The 25,031-nt window shown below is 32.5% G+C and overlaps 1 protein-coding gene across 1 annotated transcript; it reads left to right on the plus strand.

Moving 5' to 3' along the window:
* Positions 1–1,782: 1,782 nt before the first annotated feature.
* mre11 (double strand break repair nuclease mre11) lies at positions 1,783–13,026 on the plus strand. The gene is made up of 3 exons (XM_072535072.1): positions 1,783–2,287; positions 5,340–5,818; positions 11,930–13,026. Exons 1-3 carry the CDS (start codon positions 1,873–1,875, stop codon positions 12,902–12,904), a joined length of 1,869 nt encoding a protein of 622 aa, XP_072391173.1. The 5' UTR covers positions 1,783–1,872; the 3' UTR covers positions 12,905–13,026.
* The last annotated feature ends 12,005 nt before the right edge of the window (positions 13,027–25,031 follow it).

The following is a 25,031-nucleotide window of genomic DNA, read 5'->3' on the forward strand; positions in this document are numbered from 1 at the left end:
TAAGAGCTGCTTTAGTCCAAAGTAAGCTCTGTTCGCCAGGTATATTCTTCTCTTAACTTCTTCGCTTACTAGGTTGCTGTTATTTAGTTGTGTTCCAAGATATATAAACTCCGAGACCCCTTCGACTGTGTGTACTTCTGTCACCAGATCTTGTGGTGCCGCTATTTGTGTGCTGTTCGTGACCTTCACGACACTTGAAATTAATGTGTTTAATTTTACTCTTTTGAATGATGATTTATGTACAATAAGCATAGTATAATGAACTAAATCTGAAATTAGTTTGTTCAATTTATGAACGTACATTAATTTTGTTTTCAGATGCTGCTTGGAAAAACTCCAAAACCAGCGCTGCCATGGGGAAGGAAATTGAAACTTGATAATGAATTATCTGAAGAGATCTAAAGAGAGGGCAGATGCTGAAATAAAAATATAAATAAAATTTAATTGCATGTTGCATTAGCAAATATGATTAATTTTGTAATGGTTAAATTGTGTGGTTGGTAGACAGAAAGAGACAGTCAATTTTTGAGACATTTTTGTTAATTAAAAATAGGTACGTAAATAGTTATGATTTCAACTTTAAAACTCAAAAATTGACTTGTCCGCTTTTAATTGCCGACCACACAACTGTAAGTGAAATCAGAATGGGAAGGGATAACGGAAGTTGAATGATTCTGTTTTTAGTGAGCCACAGTCATTTACAACGATTTTGTGCCAATTTCCTTAGCAGTACCCACAATCCTTCTTTCTCCTACCTAGACAAGTGTAATCAAAGACCCTATATCAATCACAGTCATATTCACTCTTTACCCAAACTTTAACTATTAAAATTTGTGACATGCTAGCACGCTTACAGGGTCTTAATACCAATAAAGGTCTTATTTCAGACGGAATATCCTAACTTATTTTTAAGGAATTGTGTATTCTTTTTATGTAGGCCTATATGGTTTCATTTTAATAAATCTCTGATTAAGGCTGATCTTACTAGCTGAATTGCTTCAGCTAGTTTGTTTTCATATTCCTCCCCATTAACTGCTTCAGAATTCACATTTCCATGTTCCTTACAGTACTAATTATGGTTCAAATATAGGTATGGTCTGAAACTTCTGTATCAATAGCTTTAGGTACTATTTGAAGCACTAAAATGCAAAATGATACTTTTTATAAATGTGTACTTATGTATGTTTAATTTTGACAGTAAATTTGTTCCATTTGTTATTAATAAATAAATATAAATAGGTATATTATAGTAAATATAAGTTCCTTTAAACATTTATGTTTTATTATTCAAAATCATTTTATATTTCTATAATATTGCATTTTTGTATAATTTTGACAGTGGATTTGTCCCGTTTGTTAATAATAAATAAATGTAAGTTCCTTTAAAAATTTACGTTTTATTTCCCAAAATACATTCTTAATATGCACAAGATGATGCCACTTTTAGTACTTTGTACAATGGCGTTAACGTCTAATTTACATCCTCAGCGCTAAAATAGACGTCCGAGAAACATCACAAAAGTCCGTCAGTAAGTCCTCCGGACGTATTATGGACGTTGGATCAAGTTCCAATTAACGTCCCTGTACGTCCGCTAGGGACGTTAAATGGACGTCCACTCAGTCCTTTGGACGTACGTGTGCTAGGGTCATTACTGGCAATACACTACCATAATTTGTCATAAACCTTTATATCAGTTAGCATCTCCGCCAATGAATGTGCGAGCAAATTCGATTATAAATCTTTGCTAACTTCATTCCAATTAATTTTCTAGGTAAAAATAAATTTCGCGGTTTTGTTTGTTTTCAATCTATTGTATATTATATACCACTTTTGATAAAGGAAATTAATTGTTTGTCTTTAATTACCCAATCATGACTACCCAGGATACGAGTCAAAATAGCATATGTGACAATGATGATATGTTTAAAATATTGGTAGCAACTGATATACATTTAGGTTATGCCGAAGATAATCCGGTAAGAGGGCCCGATACATTCGATACTTTCGAAGAAATACTTCAGCTTGCTGTTAAAAATGAAGTAGATTTTATTTTGTTGGGTGGTGATTTGTTTCATCATGCACAACCAAGTCCTTATTGCATTCACAAATGCTTAGAACTCATGAAAAAATATTGCTTGGGAGATAGACCTGTATCAATAGAATTTTTATCAAATCCCTCTCAAAATTTTAGCCAAAGTGCAAATGCAACTGTGAATTACGAAGATCCAAATTTGAATGTTTCTTTTCCAGTATTTTCTATACATGGCAATCATGACGATCCTACAGGTAAATATAATTTTAAAAAACCTTCATATTATGCACACCTAGATGTAAGTATTAGTTGGTATTAGCCTTCACAACTTTACCATTGAAGATTTTGTGTTTAGACTAGACGAAAAAAGTGATCAATAAATGGTAGATTTTAAGATCAATTTGTTGAATGGTATTTGTAAATTTTTAGTTGGCTATTGAAACACCATTTAAACATCAAAAATAAGTTTGATTATGTTGGGTGCATTAAACTAATCATTGCCCGGTCAATGTATGCATTTTTTATATTAGCAGTTAAACCAGTATCATAACATATTGTCCTTTTAATGTGCTAACTATTTCTTTCTAACTAATCCCCTCTGGTTCACCTCCTCCTTTGGCTATCAATTGAGATCCACTTTTTCCCTTGTGCTATACATCCATTTGGTACAATGGTGTTACACCTTGAGGTTGGGGTGGCAGTATATTAAAATAATGAATAGCCATCTATCCTATGCATATCCATTTATTCTCAGTGGTTTCTTCCATTGGTTTTTGTATTAGTGGAGATTTTCTCCTCAGTATAGTTTTGAGTATCAGGACATGTATGATGGGTAGGGGTGGGTGTCATATGATAGTTGGAAGTATTTACTATCACACAGGAACAGGTTCGGAACTTGAACAATGAACAGCAGACTCAATTTAGTCACCTTTTACAACAAGCAGGAGAAGCTGTCAAGGTACTCTACTTGAGTGACCTGCCTCCACACAGGGTAGTTATGTAAAAACTAGAGATAGTTACGTTGAAGCACTGTTTAATCAGAACCTATTTTAACATTAACATTTTTTTTTTTATTTTTTAATATATGGAGAACATCATTGCTATTATTAAGGATAACTTTAACCGTAACTTGCCAACTGTTACCAGGACTAACAGATTTTAAAATGTCCTTAACTTTGACAATATCACTTTCAATTTTCTGTTGAATTATTAAATTATTAAGGCAGTAGAATGGTTTGCACTAAAGGAACAAGTTGGGATTGTATACAGTACCTCTTTCCTAGTTGTGATAAATGAGTCTATCACCTTTTTAGCCCTCAACTGGTCATGTAATGCCATTTGGTACACCAAAGAGGTGTGTGTTTTGTTGCAAAAAGATTGTGTATACATTAACACACAGGAGCTTCTAGATATGTGTTACAGTGTTAGTCCTCTGTGAGTAGTGCTAAGGGCAAGTACAGGTATGTATTTATATTCTCATTATCCAAAACATAATATATGTTCTGTGGTTCGTAGCAACCCCACATCACTGTAAATGTTATATTTTCGTAATTATTTTTTTTTTGTAGAGAAATAGCCAGTTTAAGTAAAAGAATTAAATATGGTGATGAAAACTATGAGATTGTAATGCAGTGGTATGATAATAGGACAGATAGTGAACAAAGTGAGACAAAAAAAGATTTGAAAAAAATATACAAGAGCCTGTTAATGAAGAGGAAAATAATAGCAATGGTGATAAATATAGTGAATAAGACTTGACAGTTCGAACAATGTTAGTATAGATTGTCTCAAAGTGACTAGTCTGTACAACAATGATGCCAAACTTCTTTGCAAACTTGTATTAAAATAAATGTCATTTTGTACTACTTAGCCTAATCCATCTTTTGTGTTGAGGGTAGCTTAAGTACTAATGCCCACTAACGACCCTGCCTGGCTTCCTTCTGTCAGAGGTTCTCAAACATAAATAATTCTACAGTATGTGCTAGCGATACAAACCATTTGTTTATAGATTTAAATAAAATCAAATAAAATAAAACTAAAATATAAAGAAACATTTTATTTATGTATTGTTCTATTCAAAAGTTAAAGGGGGAAGGACTTTTAAAAACCGCAATGTGTATGTTGGCAGTAACAAAACGTAGAAATGTCCGAAAATAAAACTAATAAATAAGTTGAAAATAAAAGAAGTCATTGTTGTTTAATTTCGTGTGTAAGTAATCGTAATTGTACACCATTATATTTAGCTCCTTTTTCTGTCAATCGCTGTCAAGTTTCTCTTCTATTTACTGCAAAATATGTGTGTGTTACACTGAGCTCATGTAAAGAAGAAAAGAGAAGAATTTTGATTAAACTACAAAAAAAAATGTACTGGCTGATTGGACGAAATTCTACACTGTATCTACATGATACATTATTAGTATATAAGCAAATGGTGTAACAATAGTATTGTTATAAAAACAGTTATAAAAATTTAGAAGGAAAATGCCACAAATCAACAGAAAATATTTCTATTCAAACAAAAAATTTAATTAAATAATAGGACTACATACAATTTTGAAAATTGTAGTTGACTTTTTCGTGTGGCAAATAAATGTCTTTGTGAACTATTGTACAAACAAGTATTGTACAAACTATGAACACTCTGGTTTGTCAATAGTCTAAATCTAAATGAACTTTGTCTATTTAATAAGCACTCAATTCTCGTTCTCATTTCAACATTATTTACGACGCTACCGAGAAAGTGTAGGGTAGCTAGATATCGAGAACAAGGATAGCCTGTGTTGACCGAGAGAGATAATTATTAGCAGAGCTTCGAGCTTTTCTTAAAAAAATTTAAACAAAATAGCTGCTTTGTGTTATAATATATGTTAAAAGTAAAACAGATTCGGAAAGTGGGAAAAATTCTATAGTGACGTAACTTTTGAAATTTTTTTAACTTAAGTTTTAAACAAAAAAAAGTGAAAAACAATTTATTAATTTATAAATGGTTAGTGCACTAGAATTTTTTAAGACCTATCATATAAAAAAAGGATTATCTCAATGTCTGCCATAGTTTTTGACTTTGTGTTCTTCTATTTAAACTTTTACATTGGAATTTAGCTATACCCAGAATAGCGAGGAACGGCCTTAACACGCACATAAATTAATTGTAATATTGGCTCCTCTATATTTTCTCTAATTATGTAATCAGTGATTGACTTTAGATCTTGCATATCCTTACGATATTTAAACACACTGATAATACTACTACATAATGCACTATAATATTTCTTACTATTTATTTTTATTACCTAATTACTATTTTAGGCAAGAAGCATATATCAGCTCTAGATATAATATCAACCTCTGGACTTGTCAATTATTTTGGCAGATGGGAAAATTTAGATAAAGTAGACATAACTCCTATTTTACTACAGAAAGGGAAAAGTAAATTAGCTCTGTATGGACTTTCACATATTAGAGATGAAAGATTAGGAAGATTGTTTTTAGATGGAAAAGTCAAAATGTTATCTCCAAAGGACAAAGATGATTGGTTTCATTTGCTGGTTTGGCATCAGAACCGAGCCACAAGAGGAGCAAAGAATTTTATACCGGATGACTGCCTTCCAGATTTTTTAAATCTAGTAGTTTGGGGACATGAACACGATTGTAGAATAGAGCCAGAGAGGAAACTTAACGATGTTTTTATATCTCAACCAGGCAGTTCAGTTGCTACTTCTTTAATTGAAGGCGAATCAATTACTAAAAAAGTAGGAATATTGAAAATTTATGAAACAAACTTTAAAGTAAGTATATAGTTGAACTTCCCTTATTTCTCAAATATCCATACGCGTTCTCTTAACAAGAAACTGATTGTCAAAAGATTAGGGGTACTGTTAGAAAGTTTTGAAATAAAATTAATATTCAAATATAAATGGGAAACATTATTTTTGTTGAAATATATTAACAAAAGTGTATCTGTTTTATGCTAAAATCATCAACTCAGACATTTCATAAAAAATGGAAAAAAAACTTTATATTTTTTTATATTTTGTAATTTTTTATATGTTAACTATCTAATGGTATTTATCTATTGTATAAAAGGTTAATAACGTCCTTCAGCCTTACTCTGTCAAAGGTTTTTTTTAACCAATCAAGCAAAGGAACAATATACTACGTCTGTACATGATGTTGCGCTTAAGAACTCTTGTTGTCCATTCTCGAGTAATAGTATTCCGTGTATTTATCATCAGCTTTGGCTCGAAAATAGTTTGTGGATCCTGGAATGCTTTAAGATTCGTCTTCGGTGTCATTCTGTTCGGTTTCTGACGATCTGTTGCCATCTTCTGATTTTGAATACTCTCAAGTCGGTTTTACTTCGTCTAACCACTTAATTCAGGTGTTCCCGTGGTTACCTTTTTAGCAATCTAAGTCGCTGTGTTTTAACGAACGTTACGATGCTGACGTCTGATTCATTAAAGAGTTGGTATAATTTGAAATTATATCTTTTGCGCCACTGCCTTTGATCGTTTATAGCTCCAAATATTTTGCGGAGTACTTTACACTCGAATATTCCCAAAAGTTTTTCATCCGCCTGCATTATAGTACATGTTTCTGCCCCATATGTGAGGACCGGCCTCAGCAATGCCTCTTTGAATGTTTCTTGAGTGGAATTGTTTTTGGATTCCGTAGTATGCCCTATTTGTAAGGTTTATTCGTCTTTTAATATCTTCTCTTGTTTTGTTGGCAGTAGTCACTAGCGAGCCAAGGAATGTGAACTTGTGTTCTATACTTTATTTCACGTTAAGAACGGAAAGTTTAGCTTATGCAGATTAGTATTATCAAAACTCTCAGGCACCTGTTGCTACTAGACTCAGGGCTGTATTCAGCACTGTGTAGATATACTATACGTATACATATATGTATTTGAATACAGAATAATGCATTATAAATACTTGTTTCTTTAATAGACATATACAAGTATGTAATTATTAGAGGTCTAATAAAAATAGTTAAATTTTACTATTGTTTAACATTACATGTTTATTAACGCTTTAGATAAGATTTAACTATGTTAGATTTGCATGTAAATAATAACAACAATTACTTGCATAAAAATTTTTCCTTGTATATAACATGTATTCTCCTTAAAAAGGATGTTATATTATTTGAAACTTTTCACACTATTACCTAATTTTTACTTTTTGCTGCACTGTCACTTACATACTTTTCTGATTTGGCACTTTGTGTCCGTCGATTTTCACACTATCACATAATTTACTCAATGCATATTAAGATCATCCTCATCTTCTTTATCATCGCTATTACTGTCATCGCTATCACTGCTAACAGTCACATTTATTTTCACAGTATTAATATCGTCCATCAACCCGTCAATAGCCCAAAATTTACTCCTCGTTTGCAAAAACAAAGTACATTTCAGGGAGTATTCTCCACATTGTTGTGCTGACATCTTTGCTAAATCTTTGTCTTTTTTAACCAGTGCAAAAACTTGTGTCGGTGGTAAATTTTTAAAGAAAAAACTATGCACGATGGCGCTGAGCCGCGTATGAACTACTGCATCTGAAGTAAACTTTCTGCTGTTCACTCTTTTTTTTTGGTACGTTTTCTTACCTACTGCTGGAGCCTACTCCCGTCGTAGCACTTAATTTATCGATTAAACTTCTAACACTTTCACCACTCTTTAAATTTAAATGATAATTAAATACATTTAAAATAATTATAATGGCATGTTGTATTATTACCCAAAAACAATTAACCTGTCGTTAATATAATTAAAAAAATATAAAATAAAATAATCTTTTGTAAATAATAGTTATTTAATTAAAATCATTTTCCCTACTTTTTATCTCTTGTATCCGACGGGCACTTCTGGTTAGTTACTTTAGAAAACATTCAATTTAATTCAATTCTGTGGTAAAGAAAGTAAAATACAACCCTAAATTGTGCTTGTGTTCGTCGTGGTGCTTCTATCATCCATAAGAAATATGTAGCCCTATCTACACAACGTTCTGTTCTTAATGTGAAATGCTCTATAGGAAATAATGCTCAACATCTCGCTTGCTACGCCCTATTATGTCAATATCATCAGCATATGCTAAGATTTGTATCGATCTATTGCAAATAGTACCGTTGCACCGTCTCTAATTCGTGTGTCTTGGACCAAGGCAATTTGGAGGTAAGCCAGGGCATTCCCTTCTATGAGTCCATCCTTTATCTCAAACGATCGAGGATTTTCTCCCTGTATCCTGATGCTGGCTTTTAAGTTAAACATTGTCATTCTCGTTAATCGGATAAGTGTTTCTGGTATACCAAACTCACGCATTGATTGGTATAGTACTGTTCTCTTGACACAGTATGTATGCGGCCTTGAACTTGGCAAATAGGTAATGGGTTTCAATGTTAAATTCTAATGTTTTCTCGACGATCTGTCTTGGATGAATTGTTGATTTTTCTGGAGTGAATCCGGTCTGGTATTTTTCAACTATGCTCACTGTGTACACTTGTAGCCTTTCGTAGAGAATATTTGCTAGTATTTTGTGAGCCGTTGTTAATAGAGTTATACCTCTATAATTGTCACACTGGAGCTGGTCGCCTTTTTTATGTAACTGGCATATTACGCCTTGAGACCATTCACAGGGCATGGTCTCATTTTGCAAGGCAAGAAGTAAAAGTTTATGCAGTGTCTGTAGCAAGGCGTCGCCACCACTCTTGTAGAGCTTGCTAACTGTAAATTTGATCAGTTTCTGGTGATTTATTATTTTTAAGCTTTTTAATGGCTTGGGCAACCTCTTCAATGATAATTGGTCTTTCGTTTGGGTTGAATAGATTCCTATCATTTCGATCTTCTAGGGTGTTATCTGCTGATTCCATATGATGGCCATTAAATTTTGCGTCCAAAAATTCAACCCATCTGTTCAAAATTGAGGCCGTATCATTTAGGATATTTCCTTCTCCATCCTTACAGCTTCCTATTCTTGGTTGGCTTAAATTCTTTGCTCATTTTGTTAAGATTAGATTTCCGTAGAACTTTCGAGTTTCGTTTTGATTTCTTATCCATTCTATGCGTTCTAACTGCTTTTCCTCAAATTGCTTTTTTTTTCTTCTGTGTAATCTTTTTTCTTCTCTTCTTAGCGTCTGGTATTCCTCATTTGCTCTTCTTGTGCATCCTGCTTGATTTGTCTTAAAGTATGCTCTATTTTTGTTATCTGTTTTATCATCCATTTGTCTCCTATACTCTCTCGCAACGATTTAAATGCGCAGATTATCAACAATAATTATTTCTTGTTTCATATGTTTATCCTTCTTTAGGTTTGATATTCTTCCTTCCTCTGATTTTTGCCATTAAAAGTGGCCACTATCTATGTTTGTACCTTGGTAACTTCTGACATCAATGGGGTTGGAAGAATGCCTTGCATTTATCAGGATGTGATCTATCTATGTAGCTAACGGTTTGGTTGTCAGAGGATTTCCATGTTCCTTTGTGTATCATTTTATAGGGAAATCCTGTTCCTCCTAATATCATGTTTTTGGTGCTTGCAAAGTTTATTAATATCAACCCGTTATCGTTTGACTCTTCGTATAAGCTCTCACGTCCTATAGTTTGCTGGAAACATTGTTCTTTTGCCAATTTTTGCATTAAGGCCTGCAGCAATTATTTTCACGTCATGACGTGGACATCGACCATATACTTTGTCTAAAGTGTCGTAGAGTTCATCTTTTTTATCGTCTTCCTTTTCTTCCGTAGGTGCGTGTACACTAAGTAAGCTATAATTTAAAAAAAATCCTTTAAGGTTTAGATAACATATTCTGTTGTTTATGGGTTTACACTGCCAAACTCGTGTCGGGTGCTATGTTTGCTATAGTATATATTTTAGACTGTTCTCTCGATAATTCCTGAACCAGTCCATTTCATCTCTTAAATCGCTATTACATCGGCTTTCATTTTATCCAGTTCTTGTGTTAGCAATCCAAGAGCGCCTGTGGCATAAAGGGTTCATATGTTCCATGTGCAGGTCCGTAAATCGTTATTCCTTTGGTATGTGCAAGGACATCTTGAATTAAACAGTCCGGCTTTTTTTGTGCTTTCATAACAATAAGTTTTTTTAAGAGAAGAGGTAGTTAACCATTTGCTCAACCCCCTAATCTCTCGTTTTCCCTGGCCCTGCTTCCCACTGGGGTTGATTACTACAGTCTTCCACAGAGTTGCTCAGGTTACCGGAGTTTACCACGTGGAGGTGAGAGTCGGAAGTGAGAAGGAGCTAGCGACGCTAACAGGATGCAGCGTCATATTTTACGCATCACTACCCAATTTGAACCACTCTCTCGTTTATTAATTAAGTTAAAATTTGGGTCGTTAGTTTCAGACTATTTTAATAGTTTATTTGTTATTCCGTCGGTGTTCTTTAAGTTTCTTTGTGATTCCTCTACTTCCACTGTGCTTATTCTGATTTGTTCATCAGTTGTAATTTCCGGTGTGTCTGGTTCTGCTGGTATCGGTTGGGCTTCTGAGTCTACTATTTCTCTCATTTCTTGTTTCTGTTCTCTTGTTGTTAATTCACAATAAAAATAGTAAATGATATTAAAATACTACAAGAAAATAGTTTCAGAATTAGATATAAGTTAAAGATAAAAGGGCGGATCTGTTTTGGGGTGGATTTGAGAGGTGCATTTTTGCAGAAATAATTGTTCGATAACTTTAGTAATAATAATTGACTTCTAATCACTTTCAAATAGACCGGGAATATTAATAAAAAAATTAAAATATTTAAAAATTACTTAAACATCGTTTATGTTTCTACTTTCCTTGGTTTTATCTTTAAAACGATTCATTATGGAACAAAGTAATAATGAAATAAAATAATTAAATTTTTTATAAGATACGACTGGTCTTAAAAACGTTTTAATGATTAATAATAATTAAAATACCGTTGCTCGGTTTCTGCAAAATAGCAATAAATACCAAAAATTGGGTGGGGGGGGGGGGTGAACAAGCCTTTTCTTAATTTTTCAACCACTTAGATTGCACTAAAAACTATTAATATTTACACTCGTAAAAGGGGGTAAAAACGCAAAAAATTGATTTATCAAGAATCTGTACGCCGAAAATATGTATGAAAAAATGTTTCAAATAAAAATGTAGCTGAGGGAATTTTAAAGAAAAATGTTTATCTTCACTTTTTGTGTAGAATGAACCGTTCTCTGAGAAACAACGCTTAAAGTGACCGTCGATTTTAAATGTCAATGTTAAATAAAATTTGTATCAACTCGACGGTGATCAGAGTGTCCTATCGACAAAAATTAAAATGCGTTTTAAAGGCAAAGAGTGCAGTTTTTGTATGTAATTTTTGTATTTTGTCGTAAATGAAGTCAGTATAAATCTATAGTCAGTATATAGATCTATAAATCTGTTCAATAAATAAACGCTACGCGATTTTTGTCATTTTTTACGATTCTCGTGAGATCAATAAAATTTGTCAGTTTCAACATTTTTGTTCAAAATTATCTTAGTTACATTTTTTATTCGAAACATTTTTTTATGACGTACAGATTCTTGGTAAACCGTTTTTATTTCGTTTCCCCCCTCTACGAGGGTGGTTTTATTGGGCATCCGGGGGGTAAAAATGGAAAACTTGTTTGCATCTTTTTGGAGTCCCAAAATTAATATTCTCGGCGATATTTAGCTTGTTCGTATGATTTTTAGAGGTTCAGTGGCATTTTCGTCTCTGACGACTGGAGTAAAAATGAATCTCTTTAAAGTTATAAACAAGGAAATAAAAAAAAAACGATGTTTTTAGTAATTTTTAAATATTTTAATTATTTTATTATTTTTATTTTGTAATCATTTTTATATTTTATTAATATTTTAATTAAATCTTATTTTCTTTTAATTTTAGATGGAACCTGTGGAACTAGAAACAGTGAGGCCTTTTAAATATGCAGAAATTAATTTAAGTGATGAAAATCGATTGGGTAATGATGGAAGCTCGTTTAGTGAACAAGCTATGCAAATTGTATGTGCCAAAATAGACGAAATGATAAAGGAAGCTAAGGACTTAAACCATGCTAAAAAAGTTAGCCAGAAGCCGTTGATCAGATTAATTGTCAAATATAAAAATGAGAGAGCCGTGTTTAATTCTATCAGATTTGGACAGATGTATACAGAAAAAGTAGCAAATCCTGATACTATGGTCAAATTTCAGGTAATTAAAGAATGTTCTACACGAAGGAGACTCAATCAAGATTTAGAAGACGATGAGATTTTGGAAGGGCCAGTATTAGTCGAGCGAGTTGAAGATCTAGTTTCTCAGTATTTTTCGGAACATAAATATCTACAACTATTTCCATTAAATACAATAAATGAAGGCGTAAAGAGGTATATTGACTCAAGCGATGCTAGCGCAATAGTCGACATAAGAGAAAATATTATTAAAGAGATGCTTAAAAAACTCCAACAGGATCTTCCTGAAATTGAAGACACTGAGAATGCCATTGCAACGATAAAAAGTAATATGGAAGAAAACTCTCTTACTTTTGTAAATAAAGTTTTGGAAGACCCAAAAAGACAGAAGAAGAAGGTTAGTGAGGATAATGATGATGATGTCTATATGGTAGATGATAATAGTGATAACGAAATCGTCAAAAATAGAAAATCTCCTGCAAAACCAAAAGGTGCTACTAGAGGGCGAAAAGGTAGAGGAGCAGGATCATCTCGACAAGATGATGATGACGTCCAGGTAATTGAAGACGACAGTGATGATGACAATAGTAAAACTGCATTCGGTTTATTTGGAGGCAAAAAAACCACTCCACGAGGTAGAGGAACTACATCTAGAGCAAGAGGGGGACGTGCAAGAGCTAAGAAAAACTAATATGTTTATAATTATAAGAATCTTTGTTTCTGTTATGTTTCTCTTAATATTTTGTTAAAACAGTGAACCATTTAATATAAAAGTATTATTTCTTTAAATAAATATTTTATCAAAGCAAAAAATGGTTGTTATTAATATTAGAATGGTTAGGTAAATTAAGAATTCGTCATATTTATTTATTTCTTAGAAAAACAAGTTTCGCTCTTAAAAGATGACCATGATCTATAACTTGTTGGCAACCGGGCCATTTTTTTTACCGAAATGTTCGTATTAAAGAAGAACGCTAGGGAAAAACAACCAATATCCCTTCTCGGGCAATAAAAGCAATATCCCTTCTAAAATACTTTGGGACCAATCAATAACAAATAGTATCAAATGTAGGGTATATAACACAATTATTAAAAGTATAATTACCTACGCCAGTGAAGTATGGCAGATAAAAGAACGACAGAACTTGAGGCAACGGAAATGGATTTCTGGAGACGTTTAGCGGGGAAATTGATATTGGAAAGAGTTACTAACAGTATAATAAGAGAAATCATGAAAGTAAATGATAAAATAGTAGAAGGATATTGGTACCCAACTAAGATGGAATGGACATGTCCAAAGAATGCCCAAAGATCGACTTCCTAAACAAATCCGAACATGGCAACATCATGGTAAGGAAAAGAGACCTCTGGACAGATTCGAACGTAGTTGTAAGGATTGTTTGTTCGATCGAATCGTTTTGTAATGCCCCTTTGTCCGCTTCTTCTCGATCGACGATGATAAATATAATAAAACGTTGAAGTTGTAGAGTAAAAATGTTGGTTTTATTGACAGCTACTAATAATTACACTACAGATGTTAGTTAGGTAACTATCTATAATAGACTGCCCTCAAATGAGCTCAAATCCCCAATTTATAATCTCACAAATAATGTATACCTCAGCATGGATGTTATTGCTTCTATCATAATAAAAAATTTTGAACTATGAGCTTACAATACAATTTGATCTAGGCCGTAATTGCAACACTTAGGAAGTTCAATTGGAAAATATATTATTCGGCAATTTATTACTTTGTAGGTAAATGAACTAATTATTAAAATATTACACGATATATTTTCACAATGTTTCAATTATACACGGTGACTATAAAATATTAAGAAGTTATGAATAATGTGAGATTACAAATTAAGGGATTAATTTGTGATTGAACACACACTTTAGTTAGAGAGAAGGAATAAATCGGGATGTTTGTAATGAAAACAATCTGTAAAGCTTTTCTACATAAAATTTTTTGATCGGGGTTTTTGACAACATTTAAATAAACAAGGAAAAACCAAAATTTTGATTTTATAATTTTAACTAAATTTTATATTTAACTCGTGATATCTCAGCTTGATTTTATTCTCGTCGTCAGAGACCAAAATAACATTAAACCTCTAAAAATAATACGAACAAGCTGAATTTTACTGAAAATGTAAATTTTGTCACCCAAAAAAGATGCAAAAAGTTTGTAACTCCTACCCTCGGGCTTCCTCCTAAAATCTCCTCTCGTAAGGAGGGACGGAAAACATCGATTTACCAAGAATCTACGCTGGAGAAAAAATGTTTCAAACAAGAAATTAATGTAGCTGAGATAATTTTGAACAAGAATGTTTTTACATAAACAAAAAAGAAGTTTTTCTGTAGAATGAACTGTACTCTCAGAAATAATGTTTGAAACGACCGGCAGTTTTGAATGTCAGTTACGCGCATGAAATCATTTTTTTTTAATAAACTTTATATTAACCTTAATTTTATGGAAATCACTTTTACTAGTGGTGATTTAGTGAGATATTGTACGTTCCCTTAAAAAATGTAATGTTTTACAAAAAGAAGTTTTTACTTCGTTGTAAATTTTTTAAAGTATGGTATACAGCCAACCACTGGGAATTTCTAAATCACTAATATTCGCCTTGTTACTTTTTTCTGCTTTGGTATTTTTTCTTTAGATTTAATCAGTTCCATCTTTTCCGGGGTACCCACAAACGTTTCAGTATTATTTAAACCTGGATTTTCTACATCTGAAGATTCATTTATATTTTCATCAGCAGCTTTAACGACAACAAGCGGCCTATCTGTCACAAAACTTGATAAAAATCTTCAGTAAAGACGTAAGTTAACTGGCGTAATTGCTCGTGGATATGCTGTGCCCACACAGGCTGCTACGTTACAAATTGTAAATGGATTTAATAAGCTTACCTCCAACAGCTGTAGTCTGCTCGTACAGTGTGGCGGTATAATTAGGATTTTAACGCCATTATTTTTACATAAATCCATTGCGTCAATCGATAAATGACTTTTTCCGTCGACCATCCATTTATGATTAATTTTAACACCCTCAAAATCATTGATTAATGACCCCTATTAATGAATGATTTTCTATTAATGAACGATTTTATTATAGGCAACACAACATACATTGCTTGTATAATAATTTAACCACATTTAACGCTCTGTGATTGGCAGTGACCTGTGGTGTAGGCAACCAAACATATAGGTACCTATTTATATTCCCACTAAAAAATTATTTAAAATGACATAGCCGCTGTAAGTACTGTCTGTCATTGTATGTCATTATTTATCGTTAAGTAAATAAAAATTTAAACTAAGATATTTTTATTTCTGAAAAGTTCGGTCGACGGAAAAGTTTTGTAACGAACTCGTGAATTAAAATGGCGATTAACAATCTCGAACATTAACGCACTCGCTTCGCTCGCGCGTTAATATATCTCAATTGTTAATCGCCCTTATTAATACACTTGTTCGTTAAATAACTATTCCGTCAACCTTCCATTTATGATTAATTTTAACACCCTCAAAATCATTGATTAATGACCCCTATTAATGAATGATTTTCTATTAATGAACGATTTTATTATAGGCAATACAACATAAATGGCTTGTATAAATTAATTTAACCACATTTAACGTTCTGTGATTGGCAGTTACCTGTGGTGTAGGCAACCAAACATACCTATTTATATTCCCACTAAAAAATTATTTAAATAAAATGAAGAGCCGCTGTAAGTACTGTCTGTCATTTATGTCATTATTTATCGTTAAGTAAATAAAAATTTAAACTAAGATATTTTTATTTCTGAAAAGTATGGTCGACGGAAAAGTTTTGTAACGAACTCGTGAATTAAAATGGCGATTAACAATCTCGAACATTAACGCACTCGCTTCGCTCGCGCGTTAATATATCTCAATTGTTAATCGCCCTTATTAATACACTTGTTGGTTAAATAACTATTAAAGATTATCCATTAGCATTAAAGAAGGGTTTTCTCTGGTACTACCAGTGTGCTTAATAAAATGCTTAACAACTTGCACAAAGCACTCTGTATTGATCCAACCTGTTTTTGAATCTAGTCCTAAAGTTCCAGGGGGCAGTTCCCATTTATCATAAAATATTTAAAGTGTACTCTCGGGAATACCAGAGCAGGAGGAATAGTTGCTTCAGATGCTACAACAATACAGCATGTTCTAACGAGCGTTCCACGTTCGCTACTTGTGGTCTTACTAATCTGTCGTATACCGCTTTCTGCGAACACTTTTTGGGACTTTTGAACGGTAACGGTTCCTGTCTTATTTAAACTCCAAACACCGAGAAACGCTTTAAGATAGTTTCAAGTTTACTGAAAAACATTTCAACGTTAAATTTATTGAAACGGGTTGCTCTTGCAAAACTGCAACCTTCTGGGGCCCGGAGGGATAAATTATTGGAATGACGTTTCTGAAATCCTTTCATCCAGCCAAGTGAAGCAGTTTTTGATGTATGCCAGTTTGCTGGAACCACTATATTATTGTATGCTGCAGCTTCATATGACAGTTTTCGGCAATATCTTCTCTTGATAGACCATAAAACATTTTAGAACATTTAATTATATATTCGCATATGTCGTTCTATTCGATAGTAAAAATTTGTTTTATTTTGTAATTAGGACATAAACGGGCGTTCTCGTTTTGTGGATGTTTTTTATATATCTGTGGACCGTTTGGAAAGATAGTCCTTTCATTCGTGATGCTTGCCGTATAGAGGTGCCACTGTACTAATTCAATAGTCTGCCTCATCAGATCTTCAGAGAATTGTCCAATTTTCCGATTTGTTTTATTTTTTCTTGACATTTTCTTTCTGTAAGAGAAATTATTTTTCAAAGAACCTGGTTTAAACAACTAACCGAAGAGTGAAACAGTAAAGGAACATCTGATGTATTGTCTCACTCTTCCATAAAAGTCGATTCAAAAAACTAATAAAATGTACACAAAAATCATTTGTTTTAATTTAATTTATTTGTACATTGGTTTACCTTTTAGTTAAATAACTTAACTTACCTTGTCTGAAAAAACTTTAATTTCCATGAAAACGCCACGTAGATACGCTATTTACTACGACGTACTTACTTCGAATGACCAGCGATAACTATAACATTTCTTGTTGAATCGCAACCGTTTCTTGTTTGCTTCACTTCAAAGTGATAACACATGGATAGTTCTACCGGATAATACCGAACGTAGTAAGCTCTACCGAGTTTGTCTCAGTGTTCCAACCGTCTCACTGTACCTTTCTTACCTTTAAGGCCTGTTCTCATATAAGTGATGGAAACAACAGTGATGAACAAAAGAAAAGAAGAAGACTTAAAAGGAAAATAATCAGAACAATACTAGGACTGGATATCACCCCATACGTAGAGCAGAATTTAAAAGCAAATACATAGATAAAAACTAAAGTCTAGTGAGAGTAATTAAATCTCAACGCTTGAAATGGATAGGATACATCACCAGAAGACCGGCAAATGATATGATCAAAAAGTTACGAGATGGACCCCAATCCAACGAAGATGCTAAGGGAAACCAAGCAGAAGATGGTGGGATGACATGGAAAACGACATAAAAATCATGAAAATAACAGTGGTAAAAGAAATGAAGAAACAGGAAGAAATGGAGACAGATATCGAAATCACCTCACGACACAATAAATTGTAACTAAAACTATACGTCGACACATAGTGTGCACCATCACTTCTTGCATTAGTAGCATTGAATCCACGTTTCTCATTTTTTCTTATGTACTTCAAAGTGGAAGATACTAATGAGCATTATCATCATATTGACCTAATAAAAATCATCTTTAGATTCCAGTTCATAATTTGGAAAAAAACAGAATTTAATTTGACCGTTAAGCAGGTACTAGAAAATCTAAATAATAGTAATCATTAAAGAACCAACCAGATGTAAATTAGAAATCAATGGAATCAGTATTGATTAGTGTATCTATAGACGACGCTTTAGGAGTTTGAAAATTGTGTTTGTTATGATTAGTTGATATACAGAATCTTTCTACACAGAAAGATGCCAACATATCTCCTCTTTCATTTCGTATTCCCAGACCATATTTTCCTATTATATCTTTCTACTCTACTTCGCCAATTTTCGCATTAAAATCTCCCATTACAACATTAGGCCAGGAATGAAGCTAAAAAAATGGCAATACCTCGCAATATTTTCGTCCAGCATCGATTTGTACAAAAATTTGGGATTAGGCACATTTCACCATCTAGTTCATTTTTTATATTGAGCCGTTGTACGCTTTTGGTTTTTTAAGGGTGAAAACTACCTCTAAATGTAAAAAAATTATAAAATAATATTTTAAACTTTAATATGGTCAACATTTGGTTTTTATTAGTTAAATAATGATTGTTTTATGCTTTTGGATATAATATCATAATATTTCAACCCTTAAAACCACCCTGTATATTAAAACAAATTATTTATTCTAAAAGAATGATTTCGGCTTGCATCGATTTGCATAAAAATTTGGGATTAGGATCATCTCACCCTGTACTTCATATTTTCTATCATGCTCAAGGGCGTTGATTATTTTTAGGGGTGTAAACTACCCCTTATTGTCAAAAATTATATAAAAATAAAAAAACTAAAAAAATAAAAAATTGTAAACCTTAATATGGGTAAAATTTGGTTTTGATTGGTTGAACAATGATTGTTATATGCTTTAGGATATATCATATTTTAATTCTTAAAAACCACCCTTAATAACATTGCAATTTTTATATGTAATTTAATAGATTTATACAGAAAAAAGTAGGGGAAATGTGCCTATGATGGACCCCTTAAGGAAAAAGCTCCCTAATAATTTTAATTATTTACTTAGTGGGCTTTAAATATGACCACATAACGTCTTGTTATTTGTATAATATGCAAATGTTTCAAATTTTGATAAAAATTAAGATGACAAAAGTTATTCATAGTTTACTAAAATCCTGTTAAGGGTCCATCATGGGCATATATGCGCTCATGATGGACCCTTTGATACGCCCATGATGGACCCGTTGCATTTTGTATAAAATAAGTAAATACCAAATTATTTTATTAAACCAAAAGATATTCGAAACGATAAATAATATTACAAATAGGTATTTTTAAGAAAAAAGTTACATGCACAATTCACACACAAATTGTTTACGTCCAGGATTTACATCTGCACATTTATTGTGACACCAATTCTTACACACTTGACAACGAATCCATTTTTCTTTGGATCGTGAATGCGAAAATAGTTCGTTACAGTAAATGCAAGCTGCATCGTCCGAGTCGTCTTCTTCAAAGGAAGATTCACAATCGTCTTCAGAACTGTTTGTAGTTGAAACACGAACTTGCCTTTTTACTTTTCTTGCGTCTTTTTTTCTTTTTTTTTGCTTCTTTTTCTGCAATTTTTTGTTTTATATCATCAATTTCTGGCGTTGAATTTAAATATCCTGTTTTACCCCGTTTTCTACCCCTTTTCTGAGTTACTTCAGATACTCCAGCTAAAGGAGGAGGACAAATATCTTCGACCGAGATGTTTAGGACTGACGATGATGTTGATTTCTGATCAGTGATTTTTGATAAACCTTTAATCGAAGAAACATTTTGGTTCCGATGTTCCGGTAGTGAGTTCTCGTCAGAACATCCTGGTAGTGGGTTTTGTTCATAATTTTCTCTATCTGTTGTTATAGACGGCAAAAATTGCCAATCCTCGAAGACATCTGGATTGAACGGTTCTATTCCTGTCTTTTTAAATGCATTTATTGCATTTGATGGAAGAGCACTTTTTAAATATGCTTTATTAAAGATACTGGCTACTTTAAATTGGGTAACTGTTTTACCTGGATTCTGTCGCAGCCATAATTGAATTTCTTGGCCGTAGTAAGTTTGAAGTGGTCTAAAAATCCTACGTCCAAGGGTTGAACGTGATGAGAGCAGTGAGTAGGAAAACAAAACATAATAATACCGTTTTCTTTTGCAAACTGGAGAGCTTCAAAACTTTTATGACTACCATGACCATCGAGTAACAACAAAACTTGGTTGGTTTTAGAAGCCTTTGAATACCTTAAAAAATGTTGCAGCCAGAGACAGAAAATGTCGGAAGTCATCCATCCTTTTTCTTGAGCGAAGGCTACACTTCCAGTAGGTGCATCGATCATAAGTTCGTCTTTCTTCCTCTGTCGAGGAAAAATCAAAGCAAGAGGAACATATGTTCCAATTGCATTCATTGCACATACGACCGTAATATGTAGACCGCGTTCTGCACTACTTAAAGCACCAACTTGTTTGCGACCTTTACTAGCATAAATCTTCTGCGATCTCTTTTGCACAGTTGTCAAACCGGACTCGTCCATGTTATAAATGTTTTCCGGTGGAAATTGAAACTCGTCTAATATATGTGCTAATGCTGTAAAATAGGCACATATATTTGGTTTATTAAAAGCTTGAGCCCTTGCCAACGAAGTATTTTCTGGAGTTCGTAATGATAATCGTGGATTTCGCTTTAAAAAGCCTCTGACCCATTTCCAGCCTGCCATCTTGGTTTCCTTATTAAAACTGTGGCTAATATTGTTTATTTCAGCTACTTCGTATACAACTTTTCGTAAATCTTTACTGGTCAGGCCAAAAAAACGAGCTTCCATGGTGATAATATGGTCAGCAATTTCCTTTTCAATAGCAGTAGAAAATATTGGTCTTCGTCCTCCCAAATCACCTTTGGTACTTCCTTGCTGCTTATTAAAGCGCCTTTTCAAAGTCGTTTTTGGAATGTTAAATGTTTTTGCTGCCAACTTAAACCCCATAGTTTTTTCTTCCATCCATCCCTGTAAAATGTATTATGTTAATCGTTAAGTAGCAATTTATTTTCTTTTTCCTATGATGGACCCCTAGTCCGTCATAGGTAACGACAAAGGGGTCCATCATAGGTTAATAGACAAGACAGTAAATTTAATTCTGTTACTTTTGTTTTGACCATTCTAACCTAAAACAAAGTATAGTATTTGACAAAGAAAGTGTAGTCATTTTATACAAAACAAAAGAAACACTTAGCTTAACGTATGTTACCAGTAAAATATTACTTACCAAAAAATTTTATTAGATCAGCAACACCAAATTTTAATTTTATTTCACAAATTTACTGTTATAACCGCCACTGGTCTGAAACTTTGCAAATACTAAACTACAAACTTCGTGCGTAAGCGGCAACCAGCGATGTGCATGTAACCGCGCCATATTTGAAATTACAGCAGGTGGTCCATCATAGGCAGGGGTCCAACATAGGCACACTTCCCCTAGAATTACGTACAAAAACATTTATTTACACAAAAATACGAATTTACAAATACAAATAGTTTTTTATTTATCTGCATCGAGATCGATGTCATCTTCGCCTTCTTCTATAACTGGTGGACTATTGTTGCAACCTTCCCCGAGCACCCAGAACAAGTGGGATTGCGGTATAACCAATCTGTTGCTCGAATGTTTGAATATTTCTTTCCCAATTGAATAATTCTACCAAAATTGTCAAATCACGTGTTATTTCTTTCGAACTATAGGACACACTGGCGAGGCATCAACAAAATATACACTCACACACGTAGACACATGAACAGATATTTCTTCTTTGTTGTCTTTCGATTTGAGTGGAGAAAGTGGAACATATTATAACGTATTACTGCCGAAAAACCGGTTCTGTGGTATTATATACATTTGAAAATGCTCTATTACACTCCCAAGCGGACTATTCAAATTTTTCAAACAAAAATTGTTTTATAAACATAGCTCCTTCAATTTTGGTGATAAAAAGTTTTTTTTAAAAATAATTTTGTGAGGTTTTTTGAAGAGCTATAAGACTTTGTAAATTAAATTCCGTAAGATCCCTTAGTTTTTAAGTAGGGTGAGTTTAAAGAGTTTGAATAAGGGGGTGTTTGCCCGTAAATAGAGATTTTAAACAGCTATACTTCGCTAAATATTCACTGTAAAGAAAATCTATGCACAGAGAAATTTTAGTTATTAAAAAAGCTACAATTTAGTATTTTATCATTTTTTTCGCATCTCCATTATTTTCTGAGATATTTTGAAGAAAAGGGTGTAACATACGAAATTTCAAAAAATCAAGTTATCTTTAAACTTCAATTGTTCTAAAGTTAGGACTTTTAAATAGGTCAAACTTCTTAAGTGTATTGATACTACATATATACAAAGAATTACAGAAGGGTGAAGATCAAGTCTAATTAGGAAGGTGTTAGGGGGTTGTTTTTACTGATTTTTTCGTTGAAAAAAGTAGACACCGACCCTATTTTGATCATGTCACTCAATTTTTATGTTATAATAGAAACTTTTTTTTGAAAGGTTTAATTGTATACTTGTAAATGATTCTGTACGTTTTCCTCGAAAATGCAAAGTTTTCCGGTTATTTGGCTTTGAATATTTCAAAATTTGCATTTGACGAAAACAGCTACCCTTTAACATGCCGTATTTCGGTTTGTATTGGTCGTAGAAAAAATATAAAAAAGCATTTTGTCTGTGTTTCTAAAAGATACAATTTTGATATCCACAGTTTTTTGGATTAAATGCATATTTTTGGAGTTATTCTCAAAAAACTTTCTAAAAAAGTCGATTTTTACTTTCAATTGCGAATAACTCGAAAAATATTAGTTTTACGAAGAAAACGTAAAAAAATATTTTCTTAGAATTACCTTTTCCATCGATTTCCATGGTTAAAATGTAATAAAAAATTTCCACCCCCAAGATGAAGTGGCAACCACCCCCAAGGTTTTAGTTTACAGCGGCATGATATAGAAAATGATCCTTGGGCTATTCCTTACATTTTGTGAAAATTTCAAGTAAATTCATGTTGGACGAAAAAATTGCGAGCCAAAATCACTCATTTCCTGGCCTATATTAAGCTCGTGTTTCTTTGTACATGCTAATACTTTTTCTAAATTTATAGTCTATTTAGATATTTATTATTTATTAGGTACTATTGTCCATTAATCAGTTCTTTATAGAATTGTGTTGTTTTGTTTCCAATCCATTGTTTAATTTTATATTTATATCTATGTTTTTTATAATTTCTAATTTGTTTTAAATTTTCCGGTAGAGAATTGTATAATTTGGGCCCTATGTAATCAACATATCTCTGGAGTAAGGATTTATAACATTTAGGTAAAATTGCATTATTCCTTGAATACCTAGTTTTACGGGCATGATTGTAAATATTATCTTTTTTTCATGTATATATAAGGGCTTTGTAAAAGAATAATTTACGTTTTTAGTTAAAAATTGACTTTAGTTATATATAGTATTTTTCATAAAAAAATGCGTGCACGTCACTGAAGATTTACGACGTCAGAACCCCACAACGTTGCCAAAACATCAGAATAGTTAGTAAGTGAGGAATTTTTAAAATGTCAACTATTTGTCAAACTATTATATAACAGTAAATACACTTAGTTTTAAGACTAGTGGAACACACTAAAATACACAAAAAACATTTTAATACAAAATTATATATTCTAAATTTTAAACTTACCTCTATTTAGAGCATTAGTAGTAAAAACGTCCCGCCACTATTTCTTGTTCAAAATAATCTATCTTATATGAAAGTTTATCAGCTTTCTACAGACTATTTAGTTGTTTTGGCATAGCACAATCACAATACACAACAATAATTCGTTTTTAAAACTATTAATCTAAATATAATACCTATGTATTTATAAATACAATTTATTAATATATAATATATTATGATCAAATTGTGTAAGAAATCAAAACATAAACAAAATTCTTACTCTAAAAAAGCGGCAACACTTTAAACAATTTTGCCACACGCTTAACTGTCAAAAAATTTGAAATATTCCCTTAATCAGTTGCGTACAATTGTCTAATATATTTAATTAAAATTATTATTTTGTGGAATATTAGACTCAAAGAGTTATTTCATAAAATTTATATTATTAATAATAACAAATGTTTTTGGTTATTTAATAAATATAATTCTAAAATTCCCAATATATTGATTATTACATTTTTCGGATTATTATACCATGTTGACGATCAGTTCCGTATGAGTTTCGTATTATTAGCTGTGTTAGGAAAATGTGAACTCTAAGGAAATTTTAAATATAAGTGACGTCACTTTATATAAATTGTGACGTGCACGCATTTTTATATGAAAAATACTATCATTTACTTACCGTCGCACGTCATTATCACTGACAGAGATCGAAGTTGACATAGTTGTCAAAGTATAAAACAATCCTAAATCCATTTTACATCAAATAGGTCACATAATCATTGCAAAAGAGCTACCATCTCTTTACAACGACTACTTACATTCTTACGTGACATTTTTGAAATAAATCTTCTATGGGTGTTTCTGCCTACGATATAAGCTGCATATTTCTCATCGACTGAGTCAACACCCGATTTTGTAATGTTATAAAAAGTAATACAGGTATCTCCATAATCTTCATCAATCGAGTCATCATAGTGAAAAGATGATAACAGCGTCACGACTTTGTTTTCTTTGGGATATACGACACCAAAGTAATGGATTTGGAAAATGCAAACATAGATGAGTACTGTAGTCTGCTGGGATCAAAAAGTTCCTTTGGAATCTCCCTGTTATTTTTTCGAATTGTTCCAACAATTGTAATTTTGGGCTGCTCCAGCATGCGTTTTACAATTTCGTAACTTGTAAACCAATTATCCATGGTTATATTTCTAGACGATTCAAACACAGACTCACATATTCTTTCTACTACGAGCGG

The sequence above is a fragment of the Diabrotica undecimpunctata genome, chromosome 6 (assembly GCF_040954645.1).
Source record: "Diabrotica undecimpunctata isolate CICGRU chromosome 6, icDiaUnde3, whole genome shotgun sequence".
NCBI lineage: Eukaryota > Metazoa > Arthropoda > Insecta > Coleoptera > Chrysomelidae > Diabrotica > Diabrotica undecimpunctata.